Source organism: Metopolophium dirhodum, chromosome 6 (genome assembly GCF_019925205.1).
Source record: "Metopolophium dirhodum isolate CAU chromosome 6, ASM1992520v1, whole genome shotgun sequence".
Lineage (NCBI taxonomy): Eukaryota > Metazoa > Arthropoda > Insecta > Hemiptera > Aphididae > Metopolophium > Metopolophium dirhodum.
In genome coordinates, this window is record NC_083565.1 from 7,542,061 (window position 1) to 7,564,167 (window position 22,107).

The 22,107-nt window shown below is 27.5% G+C and overlaps 1 protein-coding gene across 1 annotated transcript in view; it reads left to right on the plus strand.

Moving 5' to 3' along the window:
• LOC132946502 (cyclic nucleotide-gated cation channel subunit A) overlaps positions 1–22,107 on the plus strand; it is a 188,840-nt gene that overhangs the window by 52,318 nt on the left and 114,415 nt on the right. The window contains 1 exon segment of the mRNA XM_061016536.1: positions 3,511–3,780. Coding sequence (XP_060872519.1) covers positions 3,607–3,780 — 174 coding nt within the window. The 5' untranslated portion in view covers positions 3,511–3,606.

Below are 22,107 nucleotides of genomic sequence, written 5' to 3' on the forward strand. Positions count from 1 at the left end.
ATAAAAATGTTTCATATAAAGGTAGGTAATAAATATTATAAATTATTACAAGGTCTATATAAATTTAAATTAAATTAAGTTTAATGAACCTATATAAAATATGTAATATTGTATATTGACATTATCAATAATAATAATAATAATGATAATAATAATAATAAAATAGTAATAATAATAATGATAATAATAATTGAAGTTACCTACAAAAGATGGGATACCTAACTTTAATTATACTTAATGGGTTATTATATTATTTTAATTATAAAACAAAGATTCTTATTAATGTACAATTAATAATGTTATGTAGTTTATAAATGTCCAATCAGTTTTGTTGTATTATTACTTACTATAGGTACATTTATTTTTACTAAATATAAAATTGAATTTTGTCCCATCATGGACCATGGTTTAGGTAAGGTTTTATTTTTGCTTTTTATAAATTTTCGTTTATAATGACTTATTTTAAACGATCCCTTGATGGTCGTTATAAGTGATAATATCTACTGTGTGTACAAATACTTCCGTTCATATTTCATAAGGGTTACCACACCAGTAAACTCATACCTTCATGTGGCCAAAAACCTCAATATATTTTACTGATATTTGGTACGTAAAAAAAAATTGTTGGTTTATGCCATTCATGGATTTCACACGAGGCACTAACATGTTTACTGAGGCCTATTAATAATTATTCCACTGAAATAAATAAAAATAAATATATACACGTTTATACGAAAAATAAAAAACAACATTTTATTTAGTAGACAAAATAATCGTATCCATCGACGCCTTCGACCTAAGGGATGGAGGATGACGGGTTCTGTCTTGTGAAAATGAAAGTAGATATGTACCTACCCCTATATTTTGACCAGCAGTGCAGCACCAAAAACCCGATAAAGGCGTATTCACTATCATATTATTGTAAATTCGTATATATGATTTAAAATCTATACATTTCAATAACGTATTAACATTGTTAATATCTTTAAGGGTTAATATAATATAATAATTGTTTACAGTATATTTTATAACTAGGTGATAAAAATAATAAAGATAAACAAATTTATGGATAATGATTGAATTTTACAATAGATAATATTCAATTTCTCTTTCGTATAATATGTAACTTTAAATTTGATCTTCGATTTATCATTTATCATAGTTATTTGTTTAACCATTACAGTTGGTTGTCTACAAAACGATTTAATAGATTTTGCAAACTTTGCATTCTGCTCACGTCTACTAGTTTTTTAAACATAATCTGTTCATTATTTAACTAAATAATTTAAATATTTCAAAAAATATTACTTGAACACAAGTGGTTTCTGACTGCAATGGTTAGGTATTGAAATAGGGAGTATTTTAGATTCGATCCGAGCGGAGCGATGAATGTATTGGTTTTACAATGATGTGTGTTTTTTTTTAAATTTTTTTTTTTTGTGTCTGTCATCACCTATTAGGACAGTAAAAATGTTTAGATTGTCGTCAACAGTATCTTTTCTGATAGGAAAGTAAATCTAGTTGGTACTTTTTTTTTTTTTTGGGGGGGGGGGGGTTATATGTATAAATAGGTTATAAATAAATTACTTTATTCACATTAATATCATCAAATATACTTGGTAATATCATAGGCTGACTAACCGTTTTCGCTCAGAATCGTTTTTCATATACAATGATATTATATAATTGAATTCAAATATTTAACACCATCCATTTCAGTGACCCACTTGTAACCTACTGTACAGCAGAGCGACATCCACCTACCCACCTCTTTTTAATATTATATTATATTTAATATTGTTATTAAAAATTATATATTATAAACTAAAAAAATTAATTCATAAAAATAAAAAATTGACTAATTTATAACCAGGGGAGCTATTTTAGTGTTAAACTAGTGATGTCAAATTTTTAAATATGCTAAATTTACCCATGGGTAGACCACATAAGTAACAGAAAAATGCAGGAGCATCAATCCCATTAAATTATCAATTATCTACCATGATCAGAGCCCTTCGCTTTGATAGTGAACTTCTTTCTCTTTTCTATAATAACAGTGGTCAATTAAGGCAGACAATAAGGCTAGACAAAATAAGGCCGCTAAAATATACACTGCGATTAATACCACAAATTGACAATTGTGTCACACTTGTGTATATGTATAGTATATAGTGTGTAGTTAGCAACGATTAAAAAAATATATTGGAGGTGATTAAAAAAGGTGTACATATAATATATAAGGTACACATAAGTGGCTTGCCATGTTTGTCCTCGTAAATTCTCTCCTGCCCACTATGCAAGATATGCTATACTCTATAACCCCCTTCTACCAGGGCTTTAAAACGCACATAAAACTACTCTATGAATGCTTAATGGAAATTAATAATTCAACCGTTAAAATACTTGAATGAAGCAAACTCTGTAAACTACAGTCTATTGGTTACCACTGTAAGAAATAAAAGAACAAATATTTTAATTTTAAGTTTCTGTACCCGATGAATAGATACTTAATAATTTTATTTTATTGGCTTATTGGGGTAACCACCGAATCCTCCTATATCCTATATTATCATTAATAACTGACGGGTTTGAGGTATTATTATAATTAAGTTCAGAATTTAAAAAATTACCTGCAGATAATAAGAAAACCAATTCTGTGTTTGGTCAAATAATTATATCATTTTATTACAACAACGTGTACCTATAGTGTAGTTTTATTTTGAGCGATTTAAGTAATTATAGCTATTATATTTTAATGCTGAGCTCAACGCAATGTTACTTTTCATATCCAAAATCGATTTGTTAAAAAAATGTTTATTTATGGTTAGTATTCATTTTTTTACACTACCTGATCTTTTTAGAGAGATACATGAAGCTTTTGGTGACTTAATGTCAATTTTTTCCAAAGAGGATACTTACATCCGACTAAGGTTATCGAGACATATTATTACTGAATCGTAACTTAACTGATATTTACTAGTTTATTACCTACTTACTATAGTTAAGTCCAAGAAAATCGAACGACTGTCTCTTTGAAATGAAAACGGGTATATGTTTGTCTTCCTACTTTTTTTTAGGACTGTCATGGTTGTAATATGGCTAAACATATACGTTTTCGGCTAAAAATATATTTTAAAATTGGAGTATTCTATTTTCTTAAACATTTTGATGCGTAAAATATATTGAATATAATATTATGAGGTCATCAACATTTTAAATAATTACGAGTATTAAAAAAAAAAAAAAAAACATTTGTAAATTATTTGATATCTATACATACACATTTTTATGGAAAATTATTCAATTTCTGATTATGAAATAATTAAAAAAAACAGGTTGCCATAAATTTAGTATTAAAAAAAAAAAAAATGTTTGTTTTCTATTATCATACTACTTGGTGTTTAATACTTGGTGTTTAATAGTTATCACCGCAAAAGTTACACATAAAAAAATATCGTATTTGGATAGTTATTAACCATTATAACTAACAACGTTGTCGTCGTCCACCAGGTGTTTGGGCGGCGTCCACTACGAACTCGCGGCGGCGTCATGGCGGACACGATCTGAGCTGCAGTTGCGGATGCGGCGCGTACACAGCCGCGGCCGATGTGGATCCCGATGATGGCTGCGGCCGCACAACACGACAGGGTCGTACTGTCACCGCGCCGGTTGCAGCAGCACCAACAGCAGCAGCACACTCCGTCGCCGGATCGCGATCGACATGGCCAGCGCACATATCTGCACATGGTGCCCATGTTACCTCCACCTGCCGTCCCTGCGGTAAGTCCTGTCGCATATTATGTACAGCCAGCTGATCGTAGAACGCGTTTAGTGTGGTCAGGTATATATTATAGAACTTGGTAATAGGTAATGACCGTACACGACCGACGGATCGTCATGTTTTCGATGGTTCTGCAACTCCGCGTATATTGTTTGGATAACTCGGACGATGCATTTTTTTGTTTTCACCGATATAGGTGTACCTACACTATTATTATATTTTACCTCGTTGTTTTGATATTCTGAAAAAAAAAATGTTTTTGATTTTATTGCAAATATTTACATTACGTCTGTATGACTGATATTCTGAAGAAAAACAAGAATACATATTAAAAAATACATTTTCATACAATTAGGTACAATTAAAATCTGAGTAAGCATATGACTCCACGAGCCTAGTAATGCAAGAATTTTTAAGTAAAATTAAGTAGGTATTACGATGTAAAAACGCCATTGAATAGCTTTAAAATTAAATGTCAAAAACAAAAACCCACAATCGAACGCAGATAATGTTCTTACCTTTAATTTTGATACTATATCCGTTCTCTCTAAGTTATCATTTTAAAACGTACAACATTAAAATATTTAAATATGGGTACTTAGTAGGTACTTACTCTTGAACATAAATATACTATGTTATGTAAATATATTATTACATCGTAATTTTATAATTAAACATAATCTACCCTTTCAAAAAAGCTGAGCACTTCACTGATACCGATAACAATCGTGTTACACATTATACTAATAAAATTACTGTATTTTTATATTATACTTTTGAAAAAAAGCTTTTGGTCTTCATTATAATTATCAAACTTTAATATGTATAATATGGGTAATCGTAAGTTCCACACGAGAATTTTTAATTTTTCAAGACAATTATATGAGTTCATATCATTAATATCCTAACATCTATATAGGGACTTACGTATTATATTACTTTCAACCGTATGGGAATCAACATATGTATTTTAATCAACCTACGTATTTTTAACCGTTAGTTCTCGTGTTGGAACTTACAATCGCTCTATGACTAAAGATATAGGTCATGTACTCATGTAGGTACTAATGTGATAATGAATATGAAAATCAATAAAATATTATACCAATATTTATTTATATATTTATTACTTAGTACTGATAGTAGCCGGTATAGAACGAATGTCTCTTCGCAGGAAAAATTTTTTGTCGGATCCATATCCGTGACGTCACTGTTATCTATGCACGTCTCTGTGATACCATTCTGTATAATCAGCGATACAATAATATTGATACTAATATTGAATGTAATAAGATAAAGATTCGTCGTCTTTTTAATAATTTAAATATATTTTTATTAATTAATTATTAAAATGTTTAATTGTGAAGTTTGCGATTCAAATTATAATTCTATATCCGGTTTAAATAAGCACCATAGGATTAAACATATAAATATACCTAAAAAAAAACCTGTTAAAAAGAACATATATTTTTGTAATAATTGTGAAGAATCATTTGCTTTAAAGGCAAATTTAATTAAACATGTCAGAACTCAGAACTCATTTAAATGATCAACGATTAAACATGTTATGTTCATTTTCAAATTGTACTAAGTCATTTTTTACAATAACTGGATTAGAGTTGTATATTATAATTTTATTGTAACTAAAATTTATTATTTGACCACTAGGTATGTCCGTCCTTAAGTGATTTATGATTGACAATTCAATTTTTTGATATTACATTATATAATAATTGTTTACTATTTTTTTTTATATTATGTCAAAGCTGTATATTATTATAATTGTAACCAAAATGACCACTAGGTTTGTGTATTATAGTGATTAGTGATTGTTATTATTATTTATTTATTCCTATTTTGAAATATAACTAAGAAGTTTATATTTTCAAATTCAATAAGCATTTCTTATAATCATTTATATTTTAAATGTAAGCTACAGCTATAACAATAATCTAAAACGGTTGTATAATTTATATATTCAATATTGGTATCAATTAAACATTTTAATAATTAATTAATAAAAATATATTTAAATTATTAAAAAGACGACGACATTCAATATTATTGTATCGCTGATAATACAGAATGGTATCGCAGAGACGTGCATAGATAACAGTGACGTCACGGATATGGAATATGGATCCGACAAAAAATTTCTCCTGCGAAGAGACATTCGTGGTATAGATCACCTTAATATCTTCAGTCGGTTCAATATCGCAGTATTCGCCTTTATCGTAAGTCTGAAAACGGACGAAAAAAACAATTGTTTACCATGCCTCGTACTATCTCTTGTATGCAGTAGGTACCCACGCAATTATTGGACAATGATTATTTTTAAAGAAAATATTCGAAAAGTTAAAAAAAAAAAAAGGTTTGAACCTAGTAAAAATACCGTATTATAAAATATGCGTGAAACCAACAAATAATAATATCATATTATAAAATTGTTTTATGACTTTCTATCCCTGCAAGTCTGATAATTGGCAGAAAATAATATTATTTTTTTTATCAAACTTCGTATAATATTGGCCGTTGCCAACCGAGCCATGTACGATCTGACGTAATGCGTAGCTGTGTAACCATGTAGGTTGTAACCATGTAGGTGTCTTTACGGTTACAGCAGCATCTGTTGTTGTAATATTATTATTATTATTATTATTATTATTATTATTTTCACGTCAATACCGCTATCACCTCTTACCGTCACGCGACAATGGAAAATTGAAATTCATAAATTTCACTTTCGTGACATCGTGGGGCTATAAATACTTACGACAATACCATTATAATATATAATATTATCATCATAAGCATTTTTTCTCCCGTGATTAGGTAATTATAAACGCTGTACGAAGCTCGAAACCTTTCTCATAATATTATTATATTATTATAAAAACTATTAAAATATATAATAAGTAATAACAGTAATGCATCTGCGACGTTAAAGATTTCATGGTTAGTCGTGGGTCCGATGTTATTCTATCTATATAATATAAATTATATTGATGTGTATTTGTAAACGAGTATCGAGGTAAGACGAAAGAATCGATTGAACTCGTTTGCGTTAAAATTTGCATAACGTTTTGAAATATACTTTTCGTAATATTTTATTAGTGCTCGGTAGCTTTTAAGTAATTTAAATTAAAATACGCCAAGTGTTTAAAATTGGATAAATAAACTAAAAGCTGCTAGAATTCAAAATATTATACAACATTATTTGTACCTAATTATACTTTTAGTTTAAATGGTTAGTAAAGATTAATCGTTGTTAAAACATATTTATTTCATTAAATTTCGCTGTCAACTTCGTATATTTCCATCATGTAAATTTTGTATGTTAAGAAAATCATTAATCAGTGTTCATACGCAATGAAATAAATAATATAACATGTTCAATCAATAACAACTATGGCTTCATATTATAAAACTGAAATATTTTAAACGTCTCCTTTTGTAGGTATTATATTTATCAACAGCTTGAATAAATTATATTGAATTAATACTTTTAAAGTGTAATGGTACAACTTACATAATGACTTACATGTAAAACAGTCATAGTACCTATACCATGATAGTGCAACGTTTTGTTGATCATAAAATTAACTATAATATTATATTGTTTAGAATGATTACTATGTTACAGTGGAGGGAAACCAATTAGTTTGTATTCCGTGAATATTTCCATCCAAACTTCACTCATTTTAATGATGATGTAATGTTGCAACACAATAAGTTATCATATTGTGATGTTTATAACATATATACCTATAATAGTCTGTTTATTAATTAATAGATGTTCAGCGAAATAAAACAACATCTGTTTAAGATTTGTAAAATGAATTTAATGATATCCTTTGGTTTAAAATATGCATAGTATATTATTATAATATTGTATGTACCATACAACCTATAGTGTCAATTTATTTTAAACATCATAAATAAAAATCTCAGAAATATGCGATTTTATTTTTTATACACCACGAGTACAGATGTTTAATAACATATGTTTCATAACGTTTATTCCAACTATATTTTCTTTATTCTGTATACGATTTGATTTAAACTTAAATAAATACAATCAATTATATCAATTATATAATAAATAAAAACCATCTGATTGTTTAACTGTATTCCATAATAAATGGGCACTGAGCATAAAATATATATAAATGTATTGGTGCTCATGGAAAAGTATGAATTCAAGATTTGATAAGATAGACCATGAGATACATGATATGTTATGTGGTGGTGCTCACCTTTAATCATATTTATAATAAAAGCCTTGTACTTGGTGTTCAAATAGTGATTACTGTATAAATTAGACCTAAGTTTTACTTAAAAAAGAGTTATGATAATGAGGTACCTTAAGTGGTGACTTTGAAGTTTAAAAATTATTTAACTATTTAATATAATATTTTTCCTTGTCAAATTTTTTTTTAGTATAACATTTTTGGGTTTAAACTAATATTTGATAAATTATTTAAAATTTTTATCTTTATTCTTTAAAGAATAAAACAATTTTTGTCTATCCTATTTGTAAATATTTTTTCAAAATCACCTTTGTTAAAAAATTTTATACACGTAAGAAAATTGTATTTTATAGTTCATGATAGTTAAAATTGCAAATAATTACAAATTATACTATTAAATTACATTTATACTCATATAAAGATAATATTATAACACAATACATAAATATAATTTTTATTTTTTTGTTAAGTCAAATTCATTTGAGATCATTAGCCTGGGTTACTTAGTAGGTTTTATTACTGTGGGGGAGGGTATGGTTGGCAGAACACGTGTATGTGTGATAAGGATTTGCCACTAAAAACCCAGGTGATTACCCATCCGGGAACTATAGTGGCACCGACTGGTGCTGGACTCAGAGCACATCAGTGACTGAAGCCAGACACCGGCTTGGATAAGTAATTAGACAATTACTGTTCGATATAAGACATGAAATTGGCAGTTGAAGGTAAATTACTAAAATATTATGCCGTATAGTTCCATACGATGCACTCAATTTTAACTATAATTGTCTATCACTTTGGGTATACATAACCTTACCGGTTACTAAACCTAACCATTTTAAGGTTTCTTTTTTAATATTTATGAAATAAAGACAAAGAAAATTAGTGTTATTTATCAAAAAATGTAGTCGTGATAATTAATTTACGGTAAAAAAATATAAATTGAAATGAAAATAATAATACCAAGTTAATTTTTTTTTCGCTTCGTTTAAATCGTGTTTACACACAGTAAAGCAAACATAAGTCAAGTAAGCCATACTTGCATTTTTAATATGAATAATTTTACATAATTTGAATACTATAAATGGAACTAGCAGAGCACTCACAAATAATTGTGTGATGGAAGCACATGCACATATAATTTGTGGAGTGCATAATACATATACTGCTATTGATAGTATACAATTTAAATAATGAATGGCTTGTTTTATTTATTTTCTTCGTAAGTAGGTAAATGTTTTGAACTTATAACTATATTATAATTTATTTTGAATTCTAGATGAAATAAGTAATATAATATTAGTAGTTCAGTGAGTATTCATTATGTTTATAGTGTTTATATTCTAGTCGTAATAAGTTATACTAACTATTACATGTCATAATAAATTATTATACCATACTAACTATTTTTATCAGTACATAACTGCTTTTGAGAATAACTTTAGTCACTATTGTCTGTCATGGATCCACAAATAAAATAAAATTGAATTTTTTTAAGGAATAAACCACCAATATAAAATATGATCTACCCATACCGTTTTGGTTGAAAATGAGGTCAACGTATTGTGCATAATACGTGAATACAATATAGTTCTGATTTACTGAATAATATACTAAATCTATGATATTATTATCTGTGTGCATGTTCATAAATTAAATACCTACGTACAATATTGCCTTTTACTCCAATACAATATTGATATAGTGGTGGATAGAGATAATATTTGAAAAGTGGATGACATTATTTTGAGAATTCAAAAGATGATTTCCCCCATTATTAACCAGCCTATATAAGTGACAATCATCGCATCACCACCCGCAACAGTCTATTACCGTCATGGGTATGTTATATTATGTTGTTTCAATTAACCTGGAAAATTCGATGTATATTCTGTTGTAAAAAAAAAATAATAAAAATTGATGTAAGTAATTTAGATTAATCAACTACTGTGTATTATGTATACTTACGATACATATTCCACACTAGTGTATAAAAACTTTCTTTTCCTTTTTAAACCATTAAAAGTTAGCAGCGTCCCCTTTGTAAACTGTAGCGTCTTTCATTGTGAAATGCTCATCCTTAACGCACAATATTATATAATATAGAGTATAGACGGTGGAATTTTATAGAGATCGACGAATATATATATAGAGAGATTCGCCGTTACATAATGTTCGATGGTAGTGTGAGATTATGGATTGAATAGAATCTTTTGTGCGTGCAACAATGAAATCCCGGCCTGTTCGTGAACGGACACTCGTGTTTCTGCCACGCACACTTACACAGACACATATATACACATTAATGCGTGTTTTTGTGTATGTGTGTATATGTGTGTGTGTGTGTGTGTGTGTGTGTGTGTGTGTGTGTGTGTGTGTGTGTGTGTGTGTGTGTGTGTGTGTGTGTGTGTGCGGGGGGTTAAGGATGATTAAACGTGTGATAGCTAATATAATCCTTTTTGGTAAATTAGTTTTGTACCTTGTTATTGATTCAATGATTCAAGAGGTTTCCAGTCAATTACAGTGATTTTTCACAAGTCCTTTTAATAATACCTTACTCACTGCAGTAATTATTATACCTTGGAGGGTTTCCAGGGATTAGAGGTTTCTTTGCGACCGTGATTTATGAGGCTCAGTTAGGCCATACACGCGTCTTGACCAATAAATAACACGTGTCGTATATTATTCAAAATGTCCATAGATCGGAGATATTAATAGTATTAAGTATTTTAATCTTCGTATTAGTGATAACATAATATTATACTTTCTGTTGGAAGTTATATTACGCCTACATAGTTACATAGTATCCTCTATGCTAGCAATTTTCATACTTATTTCAGGATCAAATTAAAATAATAATCAGTTATGATACTGATATAAATATTACAATGCGTGGTGTGTACTATTTTATACGTAGGTGCTAAAATAATATATCATTTGTATCTACTGAAGTACTGATTAAATGACGGCCAGTCAAAATTAAAAAAAATATATTTAACAATATTATATTTTCCCGTCGAGACAAATTTTCCTGTGATATCTGCAGTGCACAGTAACAACATTAACAATGTTCTTCACGTCTTACCAAAAGTTTTCAATATGATATTATATAGTTTATTCGCGTGAATTTGATAATATTATATATTAGTATGTTTTATAAATTTAATTTAATTTTCTTTTGACCTAACCCGTGACTAGTTTATACCCATGGTCGTCAAAAGTCGTAAAACAAATAATTTCTTACACTCGCTGTCCTTTTTCACAAATGACGCATTAATATTATATAATATTTGGATTTTACAAATATAATAAGTGATTTTAAATTATAAAACATATAAAATGACTTTTGTTTCATTATTAGTTCTTAGATCGTGATCATGCTGTAAATTTAAAATTTAACGACCATCTGAAAAACGTATAACGTAAAAAGCTATAGTGACCTTAAACTAATATTTTGTATACTCCGATAAGCGGTACTTTATGATGTAGCTAACAAAGTCGCTACAACTGACCGTGACACCGGTTACATTGTGGATAACAGCTGTCATCATAACAGTGTGAATGAAATATATTTATCGTTTGCTCAATAAATTGTGCACGTTTTTCTATCTCAATCGCGTGCAGACCAATAATGATTACAAAGTCTTATGAACCTATATACGACTGCTGTGTGATTTTTGAGCATGATCCACGTACGTACCGGATTTCCGATCTCTATACCGCACCTGGTCGGGGACTGAAGTGATGGAGTTAAAAAAGATATTTTAACCGATATCTGTTGAGCGAGTACCACGCGTGTGGGTGTATTTGACGGAGAGGGGCACCAGAGGACTCCTCTTTTGCCGTATTTATAAATGCATAAGTTAGGTATTATTAAACAATACATATAATAATCCACAGGTTTATTTTATTAAACGTGCAATGCGTATATTTTGGTCGGTGCGTGTCCGTAACAAAACACGTGCGATAAATAATTTTAGTTTTTACACGGGTTTACGTTTTGCTAGTCACATCGATTACGCGTTATATTATACGTGACGGGCACCGGAAAAAAAAAAACTAATTCGGATGATCGTATTAAAGCAAATCCGCTCGCGCTTTTAATAATAGTTTGTGTTCCGGAAATAGTTTGAAAGTCGCCACTTCCGCGTTGGATTATTGAATGCGACGATATTGTATACATTATGGTTTGACCGCAACCATTAGTTTTGCCATTACGTGGAGCAACCGTGTCTCATTAAAGAGGTGGAGGTGTGCTCTTGGGTGGGAAGTTTCTCGTCGTTTTGGTTTTCGTGACAGTGTCGACAACGACGACTTCGACCACCTGCATCGCACCACACCGCACCGCTCGCCTGTGACGCATGTCTTGCGGACGACACTACAGTTCGCCATCTGATGCGTTTATAAATAGGTAACACAGCGGATTTCTATATATTATATGTATACATACATGGTCGTATAATATGTATCATTATATGCCCGAAAACTTATACGAAATGCGTAGGTAGCAACTTGTTTTGCTCCACGTGATGAGATGAAATGTTCCCGTCACATTCATATTTTTACGGACATAAGTCTTCTATTATAGCCAACACATTATTGATTTATATTGTCATGTTTTAATTTAATAGTTTTTGGGGTATTATAGATCGACCATCGGTCGTTTGAAAGGAATTGTTTTGTCGTTGTTTATAATGTATTTACCACGACATCGAATCATTGGGCTGAACTACAAAAAATGTCATGAATTCGTCCACTACAACTGATATACTGATACTGAATTATAAAAATAAAATGATTCATTTTTTAGGATAAATTAATCGTTAGTAACATTTATAAAAAAATAATTAAAAACAGTTTTTTTTTGTGTTGAGGCTTCAACAATTGAGGTCATTAGCTTGTGGAACTGTGAGGGAGGGTACTGTAGGTTTTGAATACGTGTGTGTATATTTTGGCAGAATTTTAAGTGGGAAGATGGCGGCCTCAAAAACAGTTTTATTTTTGCAATTTTTAAACTATACAAATGTATTATCATGATAAAATGACTACAAAATATGAAACATAATATTCTAGTAAGTTATAAGTCTCGTTATTATGAATTACCCTTACCAAAGTTATTTTAAAAATAGAAAATGGAATAAACTCGACAATTTAGAAATAAAACAAATGCAATATATTTAAACAAACAGTAAGTTTTTTTTTCCTGATTTTGTTTGAACTCTTAAACATTTGATGCAGATACAATTTTTTTATAAGTAGTTAAAATGTTTTAACTTTTAATGTTTTATAATAAACTTGACTCCATTAAACTATGTAATAAGTTTTAATCATTGCTTTTCGTTGATATCTTTACTTTCTTTAAAACTTAGCTTAGACACACAAATATATTATTATAATTACCATAAAAACGTGCCTTCAAAATCTTTTCAGATTCAATGAGTAAATTCAAAGTTTTACTCTAAACTACAGAGTTCAATTTATAAAAATAAGTATACAGTGTCACAGTTAAATATCCTACACGAGGTCTGCTGCTTAATTCAGTGTATGTGTAATATGTTTAAAACTTAAAACGTCAGTTTATCCTATTTGAAGAACATACCGAAATTATTCCATTTGTTATACTGTTAAAAAAAAAAGTAGGTCCTAAATAGCTTACATAAAATTAAATAAATTTTAGTTCATTAACAGCAATAAATTCATGTTTGTTAAGTACAGTGTAAGATAATATTGTACTATTATTTAATATTTTAAACTAAAACAAAGAAAAGTCCCATAATATAAGAAAAAAAATGACTTCGTATTGTACCTAAAAGAAACAACTTTATTTTTCTTGTATCATACCTAACCAAGGTTTAATTAAGTTTGAATTTCCATAAGAAAAAATATACGTAAGATAATTCTGAATTAATGGTAAAACCGAATACTTTTATCTGCACTATAATTTCCATAGAACACTTAGTGTATACATTATTAGTTGTAATATATTATAATATTATTATTCTGTAACTAATACTTTGCAAGTATATTGCATATTTTTCAATTTTAAACAAAAACAATTCAATTATTGAAAAATTGAAATATATATATGTGTTCAACATTTATTTTTATAAGTGTGTTGAAATAGCTTTCGATAACAACTTTTATTGGTTGTAAAGAGTTTTACATATTTTTATTTTAGATTATTTATGGGTATAAAATAAGATAAACTATTTTGTAACACGGCGACATGTGTAGGCAATTTCGGTACGTGCATGTGTTGAGGGATTTTATTTAAACCATAATATAATATTTTTTTAATAATAAAAAAAAGTCATCAGTCATCACAATAAAATCATTGATTTCATAACTAGTTCAATATTATTATAATATACTATCATGCTACGGAACTATAAAAAGTTACCTTTAGGTATTTTCAGGATTAAGTAGCTATACTTAATAATTTGTACTATAAATTAATGTTTAGCAATACGATAACTACAATATACTCTAGTCGAGTTTTATTGTTTAAGACTACAGCTCTTAGCGAAAAAATAAAAATTACTATATACTATTATGTACGCTATAGTTTGGTATCACTGTATAGGTTTATTTTGAATTTTTCGGTGTCACAGTGCGAGCTAATTCATTTTCTAAATGTATTTATTCCACACGATTTAACAAACGCGTTACGACACCTGTACGGCTGTACATAATAATATAATTATGTTACGGCTTAATTCCAAAAACGCACACAATATCAGATTAGGTTATCCTAATAATATACTTACTATCATTGTCTGAGCTATATTTTTTTTTCGCCTGAATTAAATCTTGAGAAATTGAATAAATACATTTAAACTATTTTATCACGACTAAATAACGTGGCACGTCGTAGTTATTTCGAATCTGGGGTTAGATTGTATTCGTATTTTTTTGGCTGATACATCTCGTTAAATTACAGCAGCCATACTCGTATTCAAGAATATCACAAATGTTGACCCGATGCCAAATTCACGTTCTTCGTACTGAAAATTTTCGTTAAAAGAATATATTGTTCCCTTTTCGATATTTGTGGAAAAATAAATTTTTATATCGCAACATTATCATATTTCGTGCCCTATTATCTGCTGTCATATACAAACAGTTTATTCACTTGTCTCGCCAAGTGTCAGTAATATATATAAAGTATACATATTATATTGGCTTCGAAAACATAAAAAGGAAGTAACAACTTTATTTCGATATTTTGTAACTCTTATTTTCACGAGTACATAAATATTGCGCAATTTATAAATATTTATATGTAGATAAAATTGGTACTTTGCACAATTGAAATATAGTGAAAGCACCTAGTCAAAAAGTATACGTTGTGATACTTTTTCGAAAATTTAAATTTAAAATCGTTTAGATAATGTTTCGTTAATAAACTGTTACGTCAGGTCCACATTGTTTATTATTTATATTTGTTTATACTATGAGACTATGTACAAGTCGTGTATAATTGTGCGCTATTTTACTACACTCTACTTAAATAAAATGGAAGGTACACCTTAAATAATCCTGAAAAAGATCTTCATTGGTATAACAATTATCTTCGTTTAAAAATTGAGATATTTCTATGGGTACAAATAATAATAATTTATATAATTTACATATTTTATAGATTGATACATTTTATTTATAATCGTGTACTGTATACAATTTGTAAATGCATTCCATACATTTTACAATAATACCCGTATAAACGAAATATATAGGTAATATACTCGACTATTCTGACCAACTAATATAAAAATTATCATCATAATCAACGAAGTATATTCCATCGCATTCTTTACTATACAGAACAAAGTACCTACAAGTATAAAGTATTACGAGTTTTGGGAAACCAAGGAATAATATATTATTTGCACCTTCGTTCCCTTTATAAACGTTTTAATTGATTACAAACAAGAAACTATTTAAGCAATTCCCATTAGCGTATACGTATATCTTATATTATAATAGTGTATAATATGCTGTTGTTAATTGTAATTATTTGTAGCGAAATCTCTTGTGAAACCGTTTCGTAAGATATACAACGTATCACAACGTCCACACAGTTATTATAATTCCGTGCCATTTAAAAATACGATAATTTTGATAATATTTCAATAATAATTTGTTGAAATAACGGTACGAAAATTATACCTATTGTGATTAAAAACGAATTAAATAGTTTGAATAAAATAAAATAACAGTGATATAATATGATGAAGAATTTTCTTAAAATATATACATATTTGTAAACGTCTTTTGTTTTTAATTACTATTTTTAATTTAAATGTTTCTAAATCCACTTGTAGAATATCTACGTTGTACTTTCCGAAGTGTTAAAATTGGGTACCTACTCCAGTGAATATAATTTATGAAAGTTAGTGAAATATCAAACTTAGTCTTATAACTTGGAAATAAACTCAACTGATGATTATTAAATTAAGATACTTTAAAGAGAAAAGTTTATTTTACACATAATGATAATAGCGTTGTAATTGTTGTATTTTTAAAAAATAAGATAAATATTGGTTTTTTTTTTTTTAATACAACAACATTTACTTCAATATCCAAAATATTTATTATATAACATGTGTTTAATACATATTCAAGCAGTTAAATGTAATATAAATATGACGTGTGTTTTCAACTAATATCCGCTCAGAATCGATTTAGAATATAAATATTTTTTATTTGTTTCAAATAATTTACATAATTCACATAATTTAAAAAATTAAACCAATATCCTGCTCCAAAACTCGCGATACGGATGTCCAACATATTTTGGTCTCTGTTCGCATTTGTTTTTATATATAATATTTTAAGGTGTTGTGATATTGGTTCTAAGGTAAATGAATATATTAAATTATAGAATTTTAACGACACTACAATTACAAAATTGTATAAACGTCGGTTTACGAAAGAGTTTTTATATATTTCGGTTTAAATACATGGTCTATTATAGAGTAGCGCAATACGGATAAATTTGGGTATTCGATCAATACAATTAATTTTAATTCAACTCTCTTTTACCACAAGTGTTATGTATAATATATTTTAATAAATACATTATAATATATATCTTGGCTAATGTTCCGTTCTCATGTTTGTCGTTTTTGAAATGACGCAATAAGTGTATAGTTCGTGATTCACAGGAATAAAGCAATTTTCCTGTGCCATATACAAGCTATTGAAATCGAACTAATATTGAGTGGTATAACGGTTGCCTGACCTTAATTTCAAGGGTTTATACTGTACTAGATAAAATCGAATAACCGCAAAGTCGTTTCTTTCTTAATCCTAACACTCGATTACAAAGTACATCCCATCTTCAGATTTTTATTTTCCATAAAATATTAACGTATCATTTTTGATATGGATAAAACACAACACTTTCGAATGAAATACTAAAATTTACATGAAAATATTTATGGTAAATACTAAACAGTTATAATGTTATGATAGTATTAACAATATCAATAACGTAATACTACAATAATTTATAACATGAATACGCCTTGTAGAAATAATCGAGTTTATAAAATGGAAGTTACAATAGGTATAGAAACTATTTTATGTTTTATATATATTATTATTATTAAGTTGTACTATAATTTTGTGAATACTAAATTGTACTGACAAATCTCTAAATTAAATAAATAAATTAAAAGAATGGGGAATGTAGGTAATCACTCTTCTGTAGAGTAGGTGTAAGTGCATCTCGTCATTGAGGAGTAAGTCACTTTAATATATTTTGTGTTAAATTTGAATTCAATAATAAATCATTGTACACGAAAAACGATTCAGAGCGAAGAATGTCTGACAGCCTATATTACTTTTTACTAAATTTATTTTATGATACATTTATATTATTTATATTGGTAATAAAGTAATATTTTACTATTAGTAATAGTATCACGGTAGGTTGGATTAATATTTGTGTAAATATTGTATTTAAAAATGTAATTGTACGCGTGTGTATAAAATATTATAAAATACCTTAACCATTTCAAATACCCATTAATACTATTTTTTAAATATAACAAAATAACTAACATTGTAATTTTACGTTGAAATATCTAATTTTGTCCAAATTTTAACATAAAATATCTAAAAGGTAGTCTTGTAACCAAAGATGTGCACTTCGAAGCCAATTTTTTTAATTTTAATTTTTAAAAGGGGATCATCAGAGTTGTTTGCTCACGAAAAAAAAACTTTTTGTTTGTCATTGCACGTTTACTTATATAAAACAAAATAGTTATTATAATTGTACCTATATAATTTTAAACCTGTATTTTATATTATAAAAAACCACACATAATATGACTGTGTTAAAAATATGTGGAGTTTAAGATAGGATGTACCCACTGACATTATTTGATTTGTCACAGGCATCAACTTAGAGAATCAGCTATGATTAACAAATATATAGCTACTGACGATTAGGTTACAATTAAAATCCTCAAATGGATGAGCCTTATGCAAATCCTCAGTTTTTGATCGATTTTGTAAAAAAGTTATTATAATTGGATATAATTTTAAACCTCTATTTTATATTTCTTCAAAATAACCCAAATAACTGTGTTAAAAATCTGCATTGCAGTTAACATTTAACGGAGTTTAAGAAGGGGTAAATCCCTGGGAATTTAATTTGTCGCAGGCAACGCCATGTAGGATCAACTTGTTTAAAATGAATTATCGTAAAATAAAATGAAGGTGTTATGTAGTCTTTGAATTTAATTTAAGTAAGAAATTTATCGGATTCACAACGATGAATTTTGTGTTATTACAAATTATCTGTTGGGCGACAACTTTTCGGGTGTATGGTACACAAAAAAGTTTCGTGTAGCACCTGTATAATCATAATCGTTTTTTGAATGCGATGATTTATCATCGCTCTCAAGTTTAATATTACAACACATCAGTATGCTTCATTCGTCCAGCCAAAAGGAGACCAGTGCTGAACACCCGGTCTGATATCTGTAGTACACCGTTCAGCTATTTTTATTACTTATTATTTTAATTTTTTTTATAATTCAAAATTTAACACATAAATCGAAGAAATTGGGATGGAAGACTTTGGGAGCTTATAAAATATTTACTACAAAATTTTTAAGTTGATACGTAATATTTATTTTGGCACATATTTTAAAAAGGTTCATTATTCTAAATTATATAATTGAACATTTTAAAACATTTAACCATCAATGGTCACTTTTGCAATGTTTCCATTACATGTATGCTATAATATTATAAGTACAAATATATTTTATAACAAGCAATATTTGAATATCATGGAAATACCAACTAAATCGTATGATCAATTAAAAAAAATTAAATATTTATCAAATAATTCTCCGATTTATTTTTTTCTTAATATGTTGTTAATTTTTATGCGATATGGATAATTGTTTTTCTTTTAAAATTGTTGAGCTATTTGCAACATCACATTTTAAATAGTATCAGAAGGATAATAGTGTAATGGTAAATGTATAAAGTACTTTTTATTTCTAAGGAGTAAGGGGTTTAAATGATTATAGTAAATAAACTTGCAATGGTGGTTTTATTATACTTACATTTTAGGGAATCTTTGATTTTATTGTTGTCTCCCATGGATTAAATAGTTCAACTACAAAAATAAACATTCAATATTATTATGTACATTACGTATTATGTATTTGTTTGTGACATATATGGTAAAATGAATATTTACCATTGTATATTTGTATGTATATTATATTATTTGATAATAACATATAATAATATTGCATTAATTACAATCAATTTAAATTAATAATCATAAATATATTTTGTTCACACAAATAAAATTTGTTTTTTCACGTAACTAGTTTGAAAATGTCAACTCAAATCATCTGAAAAACTTTAGACCATTAACCAATCAACACATAGGATAAAATATGTTTAGGCTTAATGTGCTGTTATTTGATAATCGTAGACCTATAGAAAATTTCATAAATGAGTTATAGAATGATATGCACAAAGTCTTTTTTTTTCGGTGTTCACTAAATTATAAAAGGTAAAACACAATGGCTTATCTTCTATAGTATAGGTAGCTATTTTATTGAAATCTGAATACTAACTAAATAAGGTCGTTTACATTTTAATAGGTTAGTTTGTTAGTAAATTTATCATTATCGTATACGTTAATTTTACCCTGTCAGAATATTCTAAGAAAATTTCAACAATAGTCTGGTTTTATAAAGTTTTTATTACTTTAACTTTATTTAATGTCATCTATTAATTCTTTTTATTATTAAAAATTACCTACACAGTAAAAGTTCTTTATGTTAAATGTCACATAACAAAAAGCACTAAAGCATTTCAAATTTTACTATTTAAAAAGTAATATTCTACCAATGGCCACCGCTGCTGCCAAGGGCATTTAAAAATAAAATAATATATTTACTTCAGTATGTATATGTGTAATATTGTAAGCTTAAAGTGTTTTTCTTCAATTTTTTAATTTATAACAATTAAATAGTTTTGAGTACGCATGTCAGCAATAAATACTAATGATGTACTCAAAATAACAATTTCTTACACATATTTTATGAACTTAACTATTTAAGATTTATAAATAGTACAGTACATATTGGTATTTCTTTAAATTGGTCTATTCACCTTATTTTTAAATACCTATATTGTCCAGAAATTAACATCTTGTTATAAACTAAAATAAATTAAATAATTAGTGATAATATAACTTACAAAATCTACTTTTGAGGCATTTAATATAGATGAATAATCTTATTTAGCTGAAAAATGAAATAAATTAATGAAAAGGATTATTTTTTTCATTAAGAATATAATACGCATATAGTGTTATATATTATAATAACAATTTTGTATAATAGTATATGATTGTTAATAGGATACGGATGTTATTTAAATTGGTCACATATTAGTTATTCAAATTCAAATATTCAAATAATAAATTTGATTATTTGATTATAAGATATTTCACTTCCATACATTTAAATTGCGAATTGTTTGAATAACAATAAAAATGTTTCAATACAATTGGAGTACGATAATTTATTACACTTTAGGATTATGTTTTTGTAAATATATAAAGGTGTTCCGTTTGTCTGTTTATTTATTCAAAACATATTACGATATGTTAAACATAAAAAATAGTATTGGTGATAAAAATGTAATACAGTAAAATAAAAAATGTGTGGAGGAGATCATTATATATAACAGAACCTCATAATTACTAGTTTTCTAGGATTTATATTATGGACTAAATATTGTTTTGCTTTTCTTACTACTTTTTTTATATATACATACAGTAGGTAATAGGTATACTATGTGATGGTCCAGTTCTTACGTTTTATCATATTATGGCAATTTTACTATAATATATGAAAACTGGAAGATATGGTGGATTGATCTGTGTATATTTATAATTGCTAGGCCATGGTTAAAATATAATTAGTTACTGTTTTATATTATTGTTTATTAATCAGTTTTTGTTACTTAACACTACTTTACTTTACACTTGATCAGTGTAATACCACAATTTTATTAATCTTTTTCAGTATCGTCGATAATGCAATTTACCAGATACATAAAATTTCTGATTGTTTTTCGTATATTTTATAAAAGTTAGAATTAATATAATAATATTTGGGTTTTTAATATTATAATAATATATTTCAGTATTTACAGAACGACGTCTTTTCCATTTTATTAGTATAATTTAATATTACAAAATATAACAATGCGACGAATTTGAATGTGATTATTAATGTGAAAATCCAGTAAATTTACTGAATAAATTATAATTTTAAGTTATATCACTATAGGTTCTAAATTCTATTTGTACTGACAATCATAGTTGTTCCATTGTACTTCACACATGTATTAAATGAGATTATTATTACATTTTAAAATTTAAAATTTAATACATCTAGAGTAAAGAAATAAATAAAACCAAATGGTGGACACAGAATAATATTCATTAATTGTCACTGTATTTGAAGGATAGACTCAGTAGGTAATGGAAAGTAGTTTTCATATTGTTGACATCTTAAAAAAAAA